Here is a 14,677-nt window from a genome sequence, read left to right as displayed (position 1 = left end):
ATGTGCGTCTTTTAAGGTTTCAGGGTCTGGCTTTGCAAAGTAAAAACATCTGTTTGTTTTGTTTCCTCTTTCCTGAGAAAAAGAAAGTGCATGTTCCTCATATTGACTTTTATTTAAAAACAACAAAAAAGTGAGCTTATCTCGCACCAGGAAACCAATTATATACATTTAATTTCTAAATAAAAAAAGTTTTTTGGGGGCACAATTTACGTTGGAATAAATAATAACTATTTGTTTAAACATGTTTTAGCAGAAGATGAGGCTTCTTCTATACTTATAAAAACAGCCCTAGAATACAACAAAGGCACTTTAAAACCTGAAGCATATTTCATTTACACTGTATTTTATAATTTAATAATTTTTTTGTTCTCCAAATGTCTCTTTTAACTTGTTAAGTGTCCAGACTAACACAGGTTCATCCAATCAGAGGATGTTATAAGAAGGCTAGACATTCAGGTTTCATATCCAGCCACAAAGCAGTTTAGAAATGGCCTGACGGATTATATACAACATACACCAGTGCCTGAGCAGCCGACTGATTTAATCTGATCTCCCCTAGACAAATCTCTAATTGAGGTTTGTTGAGTAGGAGAGAGTCTTATTACTCGGGCTGGGTGACTCTTTGAACAGAGTTTTTTTCCCCCGTCTATAGTCAATTGCCCTGCTGCTGTTGAAAACTCCTGAAACAGAGACTCTGATCTGCTGTGGATTATTGATGAAGCTGGTCAGTGAGGCAGCTTCACCACCCCAATATTACATCACCACACTCACATACATTTTTCACAACACACGACTCCGCTCACTCTCAGCAGCTCTGAACACCATCGAAGGCTGTTCCTCAAATTGTATGTTTGTATGCTTAATTATTCTAGCCTCCCCAGCCAGGACATTCTTTTTTTTTCCATGTTTGGATAGTGCCACTGATTTTACTATATCCATCCATCCATTCATTCATTCATTCATTCATTCATTTTAGTCTGCTTCCTGGTGAGGGTCATCAGTGTCACTACATGTAATTCTTATACTGACCAACTGTCAAGATGAATCACTTGACAAGCTGTCGCAGAGTTAGCATACCTGTGTTGCATTCCACTACAGAACTATTTTGACTGAAATAGAACTGAAATCTGAATGGCTTATCCATTACAAAGGTATGTCATCATGAATCAACTGGGATGCTTATCAGTCATTTGCATTTAATGCCACATGCTAATCTTTCTTCTTAAGCTTGGGCTTGAAGCGCAGGCTCTGCAAGGCACTCTCCACCACTTTGGGTAGGTGAATGGGGTTTCTCTGCAGCTGTCTCAAACTGCTTGTGGTCCCACCTGCCGCCTTCCTCCAAGCACTTTCATCTGACCCCAGCTCTGCCCTCTTCAGCCGAGACTCGTCTGTGGCTATCCGCCGTGGGTCTCGCAGCACCCAGTTAGAATGGAGGTCGTGCTGACTCGTACTGGTCGCCACTGTGGACAGGCACAATGAAGACATGATAAATGATGATGCATTAACTGAACAAGAGTGAACTCCATAGAAAAAAACTAATTAGCCACCTTAAACATGGCTCTAATATTTTCTGATTGATGTAATGACTTGCCATGTGTCTCTGTACAGTTCAAATGGGATGAATTTCTCACTGGTTCATAGACTATGTGACAATTTAAATCATATGAGGTTTCAGTTCTTATAAAATGCCAAAAGTTAGGAAAATGCTCATAATAAAAATAATTGGTCAATGATTGGTTAAATGTTCTCTCAACATACCAATAAAGTCTACATCTGCATGGCCATCATCCACATGTGGTTTTCTTGTGCGCTCTGAGTCACAGCTGGCAATAACAGCATCAAAAAACTGCAGTGTGTCCTCTTCGCTGGGGATTGGTGGGGCAGATGGTTGAGGATTTATATGCTTTGAAAGATTTGGAAAAAGACTATGCATTAATACTGCCTGATAATCGGCTCACAGGTTCATTTCAGTAGGCGTATTATCAACCTAATGATCAATATGCTAATTATCAAGCCCTTTCTGTGTTACATTTCTGCATAACTGTAGCATTGTCTAGGCATCAGGAGAAATATACCATGTAACATGGTTTAAGTGTAATTAACACCAGTGGTTACATTGTTTAATAATATTTTATAGAAAGGGTGAGTTCAGGGAAAGTTATACATAGGCTACTGACCGTTTTCGCACTTCTGAAGATCGAAACTGAAGTGTGCTATACTGTTAATGCAGTCGAATTAAATGTGCATTCCTACAGTTAAAAACCTGCTCAGCATATGCACTTGGATACTAATTGGTTTATGACAGTCATATGTCCAATGTGGTTTGGTGTTTAAATCTCATAAATGGACTTTGAGAATGGATGTCTCTTAAGTTATAGGTTTCCAGCTCTGGTCCTGATGTGTACCCCCTGTCTTGCACAGTTTAGTGTTTTCCCTGCTCTAACACACCCACTTTAACTCAGAAATGATTGTAAATTAGCTGATTAGTTGGATCAGATGTGTTGAGAACACTAACATCTAAATGTGCAGAACAGAGTTTACTCCAGGAACAGGATTAGCATCCTATGTCTCTTAATTGATAGCTTATAATGACATTAATTCAAATGAGTGGAAAAGGAAACTGTTCTTTAAGTGATGGGCATGAAACATGGGTATTCAGCTTTCTGCAGCCAGGAAACTAAAATTAGTTAAATTGTAAAATAATGGTAAATGGTGCACTTATATAGCGCTTTTATCCAAAGCACTTTACACTGTGTCTCATTCAGCCATTCACACACACACACTCACACACCAATGGTAGCAGAGCTGCAATGCAAGGCGCTAACTTGCCATCAGGAGCAACTTGGCTTCAGTGTCTTATCCAAGGACACTTCGGCATGTGGAGTCATGTGGGCCGGGAATCAAACCGCCCACCCTACAATTAGTGGACAACCCGCTCTACCACCTGAGCCACAGCCGCCCCGTCCATATAGTTCCATGTACCCCTTCAGTAGTTGTATGAATGTAATCTTACTGTACTATTCTAGGGTAAATTAGAGTCATTTTTAATGTGTACAGTAATATTATGGTTATTTACTGGAGCCACAAATCTTTTTATTCCTCAACTTTCCACCGTCACACTGGGCCAGAGTGACATTATTTATAGCGACACTTATTTTGAGTTAATGAGGTTTGGATTTAACCCATTCAATTTAAGTGACCAGTGCTATGGGACAGCAATAATAAACAGCCGTGCTAGGGAAAAAACCCCAATAGAAACCCTCATAGAATATTTAATGGTTTTAATGGTTATAATGGGGATTGTATTTGTTTTAATGGAATCTTTAATGGTTCCTGCCGGTCTCTACTGGTAATTTGTTGCCTTCTATTGGTGTCATGTTATGTCTAGTGGATACCATTCAAGACCAATAATGTTAATATTAATGGTTTTAATGGTTAACAGCTGGGTTGCAATGGTATTTGTAGTGGAAACTATTGGAATTTCTGTGATAGTTTCTATTTTATTTATTTATTTATTTATTTTCCAACAGGGAAGCCTTTAATAACTTCGATATTAATGAGCTGCGATTTCCTCCAATGCAACATAATAAAAATCACGGACTCCCTGGCTGAGCTTCTCAAACCCCTGCTTTAAGCAGTCGTTAGTAGATTTTCTCACCTGTGGAGGTTGGGGTGCATGCTTCTTCTTGCTCGAGGTTTGCGCTCGCCGTTCTCCTTGTTTCAGGTCACTGACGCTCTTGGTGTAACGTCTCCTGAGCGCGACCAGCTCCTGCAGGTACTCTAGACATTCCTGGTTTTGGGAGTAGAACCACACGCGCTCCTCGCGGCTGTGGTAATAGTAGAGCGCGGTGCTGGACTGAACACTGATCGCGCTTGCGCTTCGCTTCAGCGTCGAGTCCCTGTGCGCGCGATTCCTCTCTCCCACTGCGAGCATGGAGGCGCTGCGCACGAGCTTCACCGTGCACGCGCTGTGGTAGTCCTCCCGCGCGCTGTGGTCGCGGCTCGGCCGGAAAACCGCGTTGATTTTCTTGAACATCACAGCAAACACACCGACCACCAGGTCATCAAATTATAATAATAATAATAATAATAATAATAATCCAATAGATGCTCGCAATCCGCGTCCATCCCCTGTCTGGATTAACTTCATAGCCTACATGGAAATACTCACTCAAGTCTGTAACACGATTTACATGGAATGAGTGATAAATTGGGATAGAATTAACATACCTGTCCTTGAATGGTAGTAAATGCACGCACGGATTAAAAAGGCAAAACAACTCCCATGTTGCCTCGCGGTGTTGCGGTGTAACGTAACCATGGCAACCGGCTTTGTAACTCTAAACCAAACTTTAATAATGAATCAGCGACACGCGTATTAGACTACACACAGATAATCAGGGGCTTTATATGCCAACAGGCGTTCATTACACAGAGAACATTCATTACCTCAGTGGTGAAAAGACACTAAGAGTGTCCATTTGGGCCCAGATTGACTTAGTCTAGATTATATAATGGCTAGCATACAGTATAGAACACGTTTAAACAGGTACAGCTTTCAGGGGTTGATGTGTAGGCCTTCAACAAAAACAGGCCAGGATTGTTTTTGTCCCCCTTGTAAACTTTGTCTTATTGTCATTATCTGAAGGCAGGTCAGGGACTCTTCACTTGCTCACAACCAGCAGGTGAGCAAGACAATCTGGCCTGATTCACTTATCCCATGAAAAAATGAAGAGACATTTAGAAAAAGAATGTGATGTGTGCTTAAAAGCATTTACTGATGTTTGAATCGTTGTACAATTTAGTACTGTGTGAAAGTCATAGACCCCCTATTTTTATCCACTCAGTCACTGTCCACTGTATTAGGAACACCTGTACTCTTGCACATTTATGCGGTTATCTAATCAGCCAATCATGTGGCAGTAGACCTCAACCCCTCGAACAACTTTGGGATGAACTGGAACACCAACTGCACCCCAGGCCTCATCGCCTTACACCAGTACCTGACCTCACTAATGCATTTGAGGCAAATCCCCACAACCACACTCCACACTTTAGTGGAAAGCCTTCCCAGAAGAGTGGAGGTTATTATAACAGCAAAGGGGGGACTAAATTTGGAATGGGATGTTCAACAAGTAGGGGTCAGTGGTTTGGATGTTTGCCTCACACCTCCATGGTCAAGGGTTCGATTCCTGCTGTGGCCCTGTGTGTGCTCAGCTTGCATGCTCTCACTGTGCTCCAAAGACATGCATTGTATGCTGGTTGGCATGTCCAAAAGTGTCCATAGTGTATGAATGGGTGTGTGATTGTGCCCTGCAATGGATTGGGGCCCTGTCCAGGGTGTCCCCCTTTTTGTGCCCCATGCTCCCTGGGATAGGCTCCAGGTTCCCCGTGACCCAGTAAGGATATGAAGTACAGAAAATGTATGGATGGATGGATGGATGTTCAACAATTACACATGAGTGTGATTGCCACATGTTAACAAACTTTTGGGCATGCCATATAGTCTATGTCCAAGTAATAGGCCTGTGCTATTTATAGGACCTGTGCTAGTCAATGCACAACATGCAGAGATTATCATAGTTGTTAACACTAGTACTAGAGACATTAGTATTAGTTAGCTATGGGTAAGCATAAATATTCCTTATATACAGTGCCCTCCACTAATATTTAGTTAGTTACAGTTACATTTATATAGTGCTTTTCTAGACACTCAAAGTACTATTGGCACCCTTGGTAAATATGAGCAAAGACGGCTCTGAAAAATTGTTTTAATTGTTTAATCTTTTGATCTTTTGTTCGAAGAATTCACAAAAATACTCTGCTCTCATGGATATCAAACAATTGCAAACAAAACACAGGTTTATAAAAAGTTTTTGTTAAATATAGGTGTGCAACAATTATTGGCACCCTTTTAATCAATACTTTGTGCTATTTCCCTTTGTCAAGATAACAGCTCTGAGTATTCTCCTATAATGCCTGATGAGTTTGGAGATGGGCAAGGGATCCGAGACCATTCCTCCACACAGAATCTATCCAGATCCTTCAAATTTCGAGGTCCACGCTGGGGGACTCTCCTCTTAAGTTCATTCCACAGGTGTGGGTATGGGTAGGGGTTTCAAGTCAGGGGACTGGGATGACCATGGCAGGCAGACCTTGATTTTGGGGTCAGTCAACACATTTCAACACATTTTTGTGTTGATTTTGATGTGGTTGATTTTGATGTGGTCAACACATTTTTGTGCTGATTTTGATGAATGTTTTGGATCATTATCCTGCTGGAAGATCCAACCACGGCCCATTTTAAGCTTTCTAGCAGAGGCAGTCAGGTTTTCATTTAATATCTGTTGATATTTGGTAGAGTCCATGATGCCATGTATCCTAACAAAATGTCCAGGTCCTCTGGCAGAAAAACAGCCCCAAAACATTAAAGAGCCTACCATATTTAACCAAGGGCATGAGGCACTTTTCCATATGGCTACCTCTCTGTGTGCGCCAAAACCACCTCTGATGTTTATTGCCAAAAAGCTCTATTTTGGTTTCATCTGACCATAGAACCCGATCCCATTTGAAGTTCCAGTAGTGTCTGACAAACTGAAGATGCTTGAGTTTGTTTTTGGATGAGAGGAGAGACTTTTTCCATGAAACCCTTCCAAACAACTTGTGGTGATGTAGGTGACTTCGGATTGTAGTTCTGGAAATTTTCTGACCCTAAGACGCAACTAACTTCTGCAATTCTCCAGCTGTGAACCTTGGTGATATTTTGGCCACTCGAACCATCCTCTTCACAGTGTGTTGAGACAATATAGACACACGTCCAATTCCAGGTTGATTTATAACATTTTCAGTTGACTGGAACTTCTTAATTATTGCCCTGATGGTGTAAATGGGCATTTCAATGCCTGTGCTATTTTCTTATAGCCACTTCCTGTTTTGTGAAGCTCAAAGACCTTTTGCTACACATCACAGCTATATTCCTTGGTCTTACCCATTGTTATGAATGAAATTTGGCCTATGTGTTACCTCATATGTATATCCCTGTGAATCAGGAAGCCATGGTTGAACAATTCCCTGTTCCTAGTCACCCAAGCTTAGTTTTTATCTTTTTCTTCTGGTTCTTCTGGAGACTGTACTTGCTTTGTGTTTCTGCAGGTAAAACCAAAGAGGCTTCATTATATTTTATCTGTCTATCTTAAGTGTTCTAATTGGTTATTGGTCGTTATCATTGTTAGAACTAAAGCTATGCCCTTGCAACATGCTTGCTACAGAGGCAAGGTAACCACAAGTGACGATACAGCTCCAGGTGCAAGACTGGGGAATATTTTCTGACTGAAATACTGATTAACTTGTTTTCTAGAAACTGAAATTAATCTCTTCCTTTTCTCATATAGACAGCTGTGCTATACAGTGTACATGCGTCTTTGTGTGTGAGACTACAACAGGTACAAGAATTCTAAACTTATAAACTCCTCATCAGGAAGTCTTGATCCAAATGTTACTCAGTTAATTTATATCTGAACTTGTCTGTAATACCTACAGACTTGCTGATTGTTTTAATGTTAGACCATAGCAGTTCATCTCTACAGACTCTGTGTTTTGCGATTTTGCCATGGATAGAAGTTACTACATTTCTAACTTATAGCAAGATGTTAAACATAACTCATACATTCCTATATATGTGTACTAAGTCTAATATGATTGCATGATACACAACTGTTCTGAAATCACAAATGATTCTTTCACTTCCTCACGTAGTACTGTATAAAACCTGCATAAAAGGGCAGGAGTTTCACTCCACCTCTCACACTATCACAGAATCAAGGGACACACACACTGCAGTCATACAGAGCATTACCCAACCATTATCATCGCAACAGTAGGTGAGCTTTAAACCAATCTGATATTACAACAATAACAAATGACTGACAGTTTTGTTATATTAACTAATAATTTCTTTTTGGATATTGCTTGTGTGTGTATATAGGGATGCTGTGTGAAAGTAGGTTGTGGCATATGATTTTTTGTTCTGATTTTGAGTGTGTGGATCCTCCCACTAGCCACTCAGTCAATGCTCCTAAATCTCCTCCTCTGGCCAACAACCTGTCAGCACAAATTGAAGTCCCAGTCCACTGCTCTCCCAGCAACTCTTCTCAAGAGCTCCAGTCCCCAGACTTTCAGTCTGTTTCTGTAGCACCCCTGGATTGCCGAAATCTGTCTCCAGGCGTCGGCATCCCTGGTCGAGCACCATCTCCAGGAACAGAGGCCTTCCTAGTGCCCTCCAGTTGCCACAGCATTTGCCAGCATTACAATGATCTATACATTGCTGGAGGCCAGGTGCTGCCTCTCAGTCCTGGTGTAGGCAATCTAGAAGGCAATTCCTCACAGGACCCCCACCCTGGGCCCTTCCTGCTTTCCAGAGATGTTCCTCCTCCCTCCCTTCTTCCTCCTCTGCTCCCTGAATACAGGAGTTCCAGACGCTGGAGAGAGGGCAGTGTGCGTGAACGTCTCTCTCTGCTGCAGGATGGTCGTCCGCTTTCTAACTCAGAGCTGAATGGCTACCTGGAACAGAAGCTGCTGGAGCTGTACACAGAGTACCTTACTGAGGGCCCTATCATGGCGTCTGAGCTAGAGCAGATCACTCTACAGCTGAGCCGAGAGCACAAGCTGGAGACAGGGCAGGTCAAAGACATGCTTCTCAGCTGCCTGCTGAGAGCCACCAGCAGCCAGCAGTCCAGTGAGTTCAGTACACCAGTGCTGCAGATCTCCACCCAGACAAAGTGAAAAGGATGGAGAGAACATGGAAAAGGAGGAGTGGAAGAGAGGGATAAATTACAGCAATGGGAAGTTATAGAGCTAGAATGAGAAGAAAATGTGTGCACATTTTTTCAATTGTACAGTGAAAGTGTATTATAGACAAACAGGAAGTGTGAAATTGAGTGTATTTTAGTGGCAACTTAAAAAAAAGTTTGTGATGTTAAAAACAGGAAAAAATGAAGGAACTTGGACTCAAAAAGGACTCAAAATACTAATTATACAAAATGTGTCATAGATGAACACATTTACTTGGTAAGTCAAGAAGGAAATGCAAGACAATAGCCCTCTAATTTCAATCATAACCATATATGAAAATAATTTAGTTCCATCATTTTGTTGAGCCTGCAATGGACTGGAATGCAATTCGGGGTGTATTCCTGTGTGCTGTCCAGTGATCCCAGGATTGGATCCCTCACAATCCTGTCAAGCATAAACTGATTACTGAAGAGGAATTAATGAATTTTGCTGAACATGTTGTAGACTTTTTAATGCTTTAAGCCACTCTGATCTCCAAATTGGCCTAGCAGGAACATATCTGTATGTGACCATGTCAGTTATCCACCTGCAGTTCTGACCCTGTTTTCACCTACTACTGTGTTTGGATTAAAATGCTTTTGAATTAAAATGACTTTTTTATGACTAAAACCCAACACTGATTTCATCTACAAGATTAATTCAGTATTTTACTAACAAAATATTCTAATTCACATTCTAATATATATTTATACTACTTGCAGACAGTATAGAGCAGTGGTTCTCAACCAGGGGCCCCCCTGGGGGGCACATAGAGATTGGAATGGGGGCGCAAATTATTTTCAAGAAAAAAACACAGACAGGGCATCATTTGTGTACTTTGTGTATTTTATTGCTTTTCAAATAGAATGTGCATAAATGAAAAACCCGGCATTCCCTCTCCTTCTGTATTTTCTTTTTGCTGGGGAGAAGCGGAGCTTAGCCTGCCTTTTATGCAGACCAGTGTTGCCAACTTAGCGACTTTTCCGACCCCTTTAGCGACCTTTTTTTGCAAAAATAAAAAAGCGCCTAGCGACAAATCTAGCGACTTTTTGGACAAACCTTAGCAACTTTCCAAATGTCACCAGTACTTTCCTGCAAGCGCGAGGTCTTGCTTTCCCGCTGCCATCTCACCTCTCGTGGGACGTCTGCTCTGTTCAGTGAGAGGCTGAGAGCCTGAGATTTAACATTGCCATGGATTGCGCCCTTCCTCCCAATTTACACCATTCATATGCGAATGTTTTTAGAATATAAGACGAATGGACTGCAATATATTTTACATGTAAAATAGTACACGTTATTACAGCCTAGTTCTCTTGTTCAAAGTAGTTATAGTGTTCAGAAACATTTTTTATAATTCATGCTCCATAACTGTCCGTTATATAGTTTTATAAAAGTCATAAAAGTTATTTTAAAAATAATAAAAGTAATTAAAAAAGTACAAAAACACAAAAGCAAACAAAAAATCTATCTATCTAAAACAGATTATAGATTAGGTATATATATTATATAGAATAGATAACCATTATACCTGGTCTCCTCAAATCTTGGGGGGGAGGGGGGTGCCATATGATAGGTGAAAGGGGGGGGGGCTTTAGTTACAAAAGGTTGAGAACCTCTTGTATAGAGTAATATTCTGGGATGAAGTGAAGGTAAGAGGAAAATCATAGCTGACCCATCACTCTCTCTATCAGTATTTTTCTCAGTAGAGAGAGAGAGAGATTGACCTGCATTGTGACCTGCAGAGCTTCTGTCCCACATACCACATATCACATAACACCAAAATAATGTATAAAAGTATGAAAAAATACTCTTTCATATTATTGGCCAATCCAGGACCTCCTCAATAAATGACCTAGTGCCAGAAAACTTTCCCATGGAGGAAGATTTACTGTCCTAGTCTTGAGCCCCAAAACTGCTGCTTAAAAAGGTTTGTTTTAGCATTACCAGTAATTATTTTCCAGATTCACATATTGGGGCTGTATATTTACTTAAAAAAGTTATTGAAAAAGATAGGTAACTTAGGGGTGTAACGATGCATTCTGACACTATGCATTGCGATGCAGAAGATTTGACAAGGTGCATCCTGGGACTGTGCAGTTCTCATGGTGGGAAAGCATTCTATTAATAATGCATCTAATGCAATTGCACTGTTTGAACACCAGAGGTCCCAATCTGCACAACCAATAAAGTTCAAACATACAGTATTTAAAGAGAACGCCGGGATCGTATCTCCGGATCACAACTATCAACATGCATTATAGGTTATATGGTTACACAATCATGTTATAACAGTTAAAAAGAGCTCTTCAGTAGCTTTTAAAATAACACCAGCTCCATGCTGCTGTGATCTTCGGCCCCCAAGGTTGCAGAACTTGGACATTTTAGCCAACTATGCAGCTCTATTTCCGGTAAAAATGATTCCTAAGGTTCCTCTATGAACATTTACGGACATTTTGTTTATTCAATCGAATAAATTTATAAATGTATTTATTTATTTTTAAGATACTGTATAGTGAACCTCTAGTACGTTTTGTTTACAACATTAGACCTCTGTTGTTAGCAATTTTTTTTTATTTATTTAGTATTATACAGACAAAAATGCACATTATGCATTGTTAATGTTTCAGAAAAAAAACACTTTTCAGTCATAATTTTTCTTCAAACAAAATATTCTTAGAATCGAACTGAAATCGTGATGCCATTATCGTGAATCGAATCGAATCATGACCCGAGTGTATCGTTATACCACTAGGGATTATTGAAAAAGTCATCTTTCTCCTCTTTTACTTGTTACTGTTAATAAAGAATTATTTTTTTCAACATGCCTTTGAATAGTTTAATGATTAGTTCAGTGCACCCAGGTTGTGCAGTTGCCAGGTAAAAAATACAATTGTGTGTTTGTGATACTAACTAGTTAATTACAATGTGTTTTTTAGCTGGGAAATATAACATGAAATTTTGACTTAACTCATCAAGTTCTGTCAACCTAAAATTACAAGTTATGCATTAGAACTTTAAGAGGCTGCAAGTAAGCACTTTCAGTTTGGTTAGCATTTAAATTTACATAAAAAAACTAATCATCCATGAAGTTATTTCCTCATTTGTAAGTCACTTTGGATAAAAGCATCTGCTAAATGAATAGATGTAAATGTTAAAAATATGATGAAATCAGTTATGTAATCTTTTAAAGTTGGAGACATAAAATGTTTTACAGTGTACATTGCAGGTCTATGCAAGACTGAAATATAATTGTTGACACAACAGAACACACTGTACTGTAAGAATATAAAGTAAACTGTCTAAACAAAGACAAGTATTCATAAATAATAGATCTGATTAAGCTTAAAAATATATATTTTATTTCTGAACCAGCTCTAACTGATTCACGCTTACAGAGCAATGAAGTGGGAGGATCTTCAGAGAATTCTCTTTATATGTATTAGCTAAAAATGGCAGTAATTTCTCAGTGAATGTGTGTGTGAATGTGTATATGTCTGTGTTAGTAATAGGGTTAGATAATGACAGCTTTCCTCTCTCCCAGTCCAGCTGCACTCTGATCCTCTCGAGTTCTTGTGGTATTGAGATGGGAGTGGTTGGATGTGGTGTAGAACATACTGCATGTTTGCCGTTCTTACACCACATAAACCAGATTCCAATTCTGTTAAATATATCTCCCTTCTTCTGAGCAGACTCTGTCATCACACCCAGTGACCACTGTTTACAGCCTCCAACTTCAACATCCCAGCAGTGTGTCCCTGAATTAAAGCCCTCAGAGCCCAGGATACATTCAAATTCATCAAATCTCTCTTGATTATCAGGAAGCTCCTGTTTCTTAACATTGCGTCTCACAGTGGTCAGATCATCAGATACAATGAGATTAGAATGAGCAGTGTTGGGGTCCAGAGTTACAGGTGCTGAAAACATACACACACACACAGAGAGAGAGAGAGAGAGAGAGAGAGAGAGAGAGAGAGAGAGAAATGTTGTTAAGCAATGACTGAACAGCAAACAGAATATTAGCTGCTAGTCACAATTTAAAGATCACACACAGTACATAAATATAAAATATATTACTGTATTGGACAATGTCCTGCATCTTCTCCCAGACTCTGAACTTCAGGTTGGCCAGATGTTTTGCCACATGGATCAGTGCTCCTGAAAGCTCCTCTGGATGCTGCAGTGTACACTGAGCTCTACAAAAATATTCAGGAGTCAGTGTTGCTGTGGGTTTGGATTCAGAAACACAGAGAACGAGAGAGACATGAACCACATCACTCACCTTTTCACTGTGGCTTCATAGTTCTGTAAAACAACAACGCAAACATCAGTGTATATGATTTACATTTTTACACCACTGAAATGTCATGTTTCTGATGTTAGAAAGAATTTTCACTTTCTCACAGTATAAATACTGACTAAATGATCCTCACTTGTAAGAAAGAGACGTCTTCAGCTCTCATCTCCTCTTCTATGACTCTGATTGTGTCCAAAAGAGACGATATGTCTCTGCTCAGATTCTCAATCTTCTCCTTCATCATTTGACTCTTCTGCTCCTCTTCATCTCTCAGTGCAGCGATCCTGACTGCCTCTTCATCTCGTAGAAACTGGTGAAACTTCTCAAACTCCTCCTTAATCTGCCGCTCTGTGTGTTGGGCCTGAATCTGCAGTGAAGAGCAAATCAAATGAAATACAACTGATTATGCAATGATACAATATATAATTATAATATTAAAACAATGTTATTGACTCTAACCTTTATATGTTCTGCAGTCCGACTCCAGTTCAGATTACAGTCTTTAAAGATCTTCAGTTTCTCCTGTAGGAGCTTCAGTGCAGTTTTGAGCTCCTCCTGAAACAAATCAACACACTACATGGAGACTCTATGCTTCAGATATTAATTAAGATTCTGCTCACCACTGAACTTTGCAATGCTTATTCTGTATATTGAAAACAAGTAGATTTTCAGTGTAACAATTACAGATAATATAATGAAATTAACAAATATTTAAACAAAATTAAAGTGTAGTAAAGGATGTAACGGGAAATGTGATCAAAATCATAACTTACAGATTGTTATGGACTTTTCAGGAGGGATTGAGCTTGGTATGTTTTCTTACATTTCGAATTTGAGAGTAAAATCTATTATAAGACTTAAATGTGAAACTTTTCTGAAAAATTTGTGTGTGGTGTGCTATACTTTTCAGGAAAGAGTAAAATCCACAGATATGTCTGTATATGTAAAGTTTTCATTCCTGTTTACCTTACAGTCAGTTACTGTCTCATTAGTGGGGCAGATTTTGTGCTCATTGTGTTTTCCTGAATCCTGATTTATCACACACACCGAGTGCTTATCATCCAGACTGAAGAGTTTCTCACTGCGCAGACTGCAGACTGTTTCAGACGCTGGTGAAGAACTCGGATTTTTCTCCTGTAAGAGAGTCTCACACAGGTTCTTTAAGGCCAGATTTCTGGGTGGATCAGGTATAGACGACCTCCTCCTACAAAGAGGACATTCTCTGGATCCTTTGGCTTCCCAGGACTTCTCTAAACACACTTTACACATACTGTGACTGCATTGCAGGACAACAGGATCCTTGTAGATATCATGGCACACAGGACAGGAGAAATCCTCCTCTGAAAACTTAGTAGCCATTTTGTTTTGCTGTTGTTATTTGCTCCAGTCTGTTTATGGGACAGTACTCAATCTGGGAAAGTAAACAAATGACTGTGGGTCCAGTTAATAATTACTTCTTTTCACAACACTGAAAATATAATTCCGTGTTTTTGCGTATAAAATGCATAATAATATAAAATCTGGTGAAGAAACTCACCTGAGCAGAACAATGCA

At 39.8% G+C, this 14,677-nt stretch overlaps 3 protein-coding genes across 8 annotated transcripts; 1 reads left to right on the top strand and 2 right to left on the bottom strand.

Moving 5' to 3' along the window:
• Positions 1-93: 93 nt before the first annotated feature.
• LOC128609357 (uncharacterized protein C13orf42) lies at positions 94-4,036 on the bottom strand. The gene is made up of 3 exons (XM_053627889.1): positions 3,659-4,036; positions 1,759-1,903; positions 94-1,460 (listed from the first exon to the last, which is right to left on the bottom strand). The coding sequence occupies exons 1-3, from the start codon at positions 4,034-4,036 to the stop codon at positions 1,210-1,212; spliced, it is 774 nt and encodes a 257-aa protein (XP_053483864.1). The 3' UTR covers positions 94-1,209.
• Positions 4,016-9,904, top strand: LOC128608705 (TLR adapter interacting with SLC15A4 on the lysosome). 6 transcript variants are annotated; one of them, XM_053626649.1, is made up of 5 exons: positions 4,016-4,685; positions 5,950-6,057; positions 7,392-7,442; positions 7,756-7,880; positions 7,985-9,904. In XM_053626649.1, exon 5 carries the CDS (start codon positions 7,987-7,989, stop codon positions 8,779-8,781), a length of 795 nt encoding a protein of 264 aa, XP_053482624.1. In that variant the 5' UTR covers positions 4,016-4,685; positions 5,950-6,057; positions 7,392-7,442; positions 7,756-7,880; positions 7,985-7,986; the 3' UTR covers positions 8,782-9,904. The 6 variants fall into 6 exon arrangements, with proteins under 6 accessions (XP_053482624.1, XP_053482626.1, XP_053482621.1 ...); XM_053626651.1 differs by having other exon boundaries at positions 5,950-6,097; positions 7,756-7,876; XM_053626646.1 differs by having other exon boundaries at positions 5,950-6,097.
• A 2,282-nt stretch (positions 9,905-12,186) lies between these two features.
• Positions 12,187-14,677, bottom strand: LOC128609356 (E3 ubiquitin-protein ligase TRIM35-like). Its single transcript, XM_053627888.1, has 7 exons — positions 14,661-14,677; positions 14,090-14,554; positions 13,583-13,678; positions 13,260-13,490; positions 13,109-13,131; positions 12,904-13,022; positions 12,187-12,743 (listed from the first exon to the last, which is right to left on the bottom strand). The coding sequence occupies exons 2-7, from the start codon at positions 14,480-14,482 to the stop codon at positions 12,187-12,189; spliced, it is 1,419 nt and encodes a 472-aa protein (XP_053483863.1). The 5' UTR covers positions 14,483-14,554; positions 14,661-14,677.

This window comes from Ictalurus furcatus, chromosome 6, assembly GCF_023375685.1.
Source record: "Ictalurus furcatus strain D&B chromosome 6, Billie_1.0, whole genome shotgun sequence".
Lineage (NCBI taxonomy): Eukaryota > Metazoa > Chordata > Actinopteri > Siluriformes > Ictaluridae > Ictalurus > Ictalurus furcatus.
This window is presented reverse-complemented; position numbering and strand designations above follow the sequence as displayed.

What these genes read in the sequence shown, in the direction of transcription:
- LOC128609357 (XM_053627889.1), bottom strand. Translation starts at nt 4,036, where the DNA reads ATGTTCAAGAAAATCAACGCGGTTTTCCGGCCGAGCCGCGACCACAGC. An exon ending in ATGCACCCCAACCTCCACAG is followed by an intron (nt 1,904 to 3,658) that starts GTGAGAAAATCT and finishes AATCTTTCAAAG; the next exon opens with CATATAAATCCTCAACCATC. An exon ending in TGCAGATGTAGACTTTATTG is followed by an intron (nt 1,461 to 1,758) that starts GTATGTTGAGAG and finishes GCCTGTCCACAG; the next exon opens with TGGCGACCAGTACGAGTCAG.
- LOC128608705 (XM_053626650.1), top strand. Translation starts at nt 7,987, where the DNA reads ATGCTGTGTGAAAGTAGGTTGTGGCATATGATTTTTTGTTCTGATTTT.
- LOC128609356 (XM_053627888.1), bottom strand. Translation starts at nt 14,482, where the DNA reads ATGGCTACTAAGTTTTCAGAGGAGGATTTCTCCTGTCCTGTGTGCCAT. An exon ending in TATGAAGCCACAGTGAAAAG is followed by an intron (nt 13,023 to 13,108) that starts GTGAGTGATGTG and finishes ATATTTTTGTAG; the next exon opens with AGCTCAGTGTACACTGCAGC. An exon ending in GCAGGACATTGTCCAATACA is followed by an intron (nt 12,744 to 12,903) that starts GTAATATATTTT and finishes GTATGTTTTCAG; the next exon opens with CACCTGTAACTCTGGACCCC.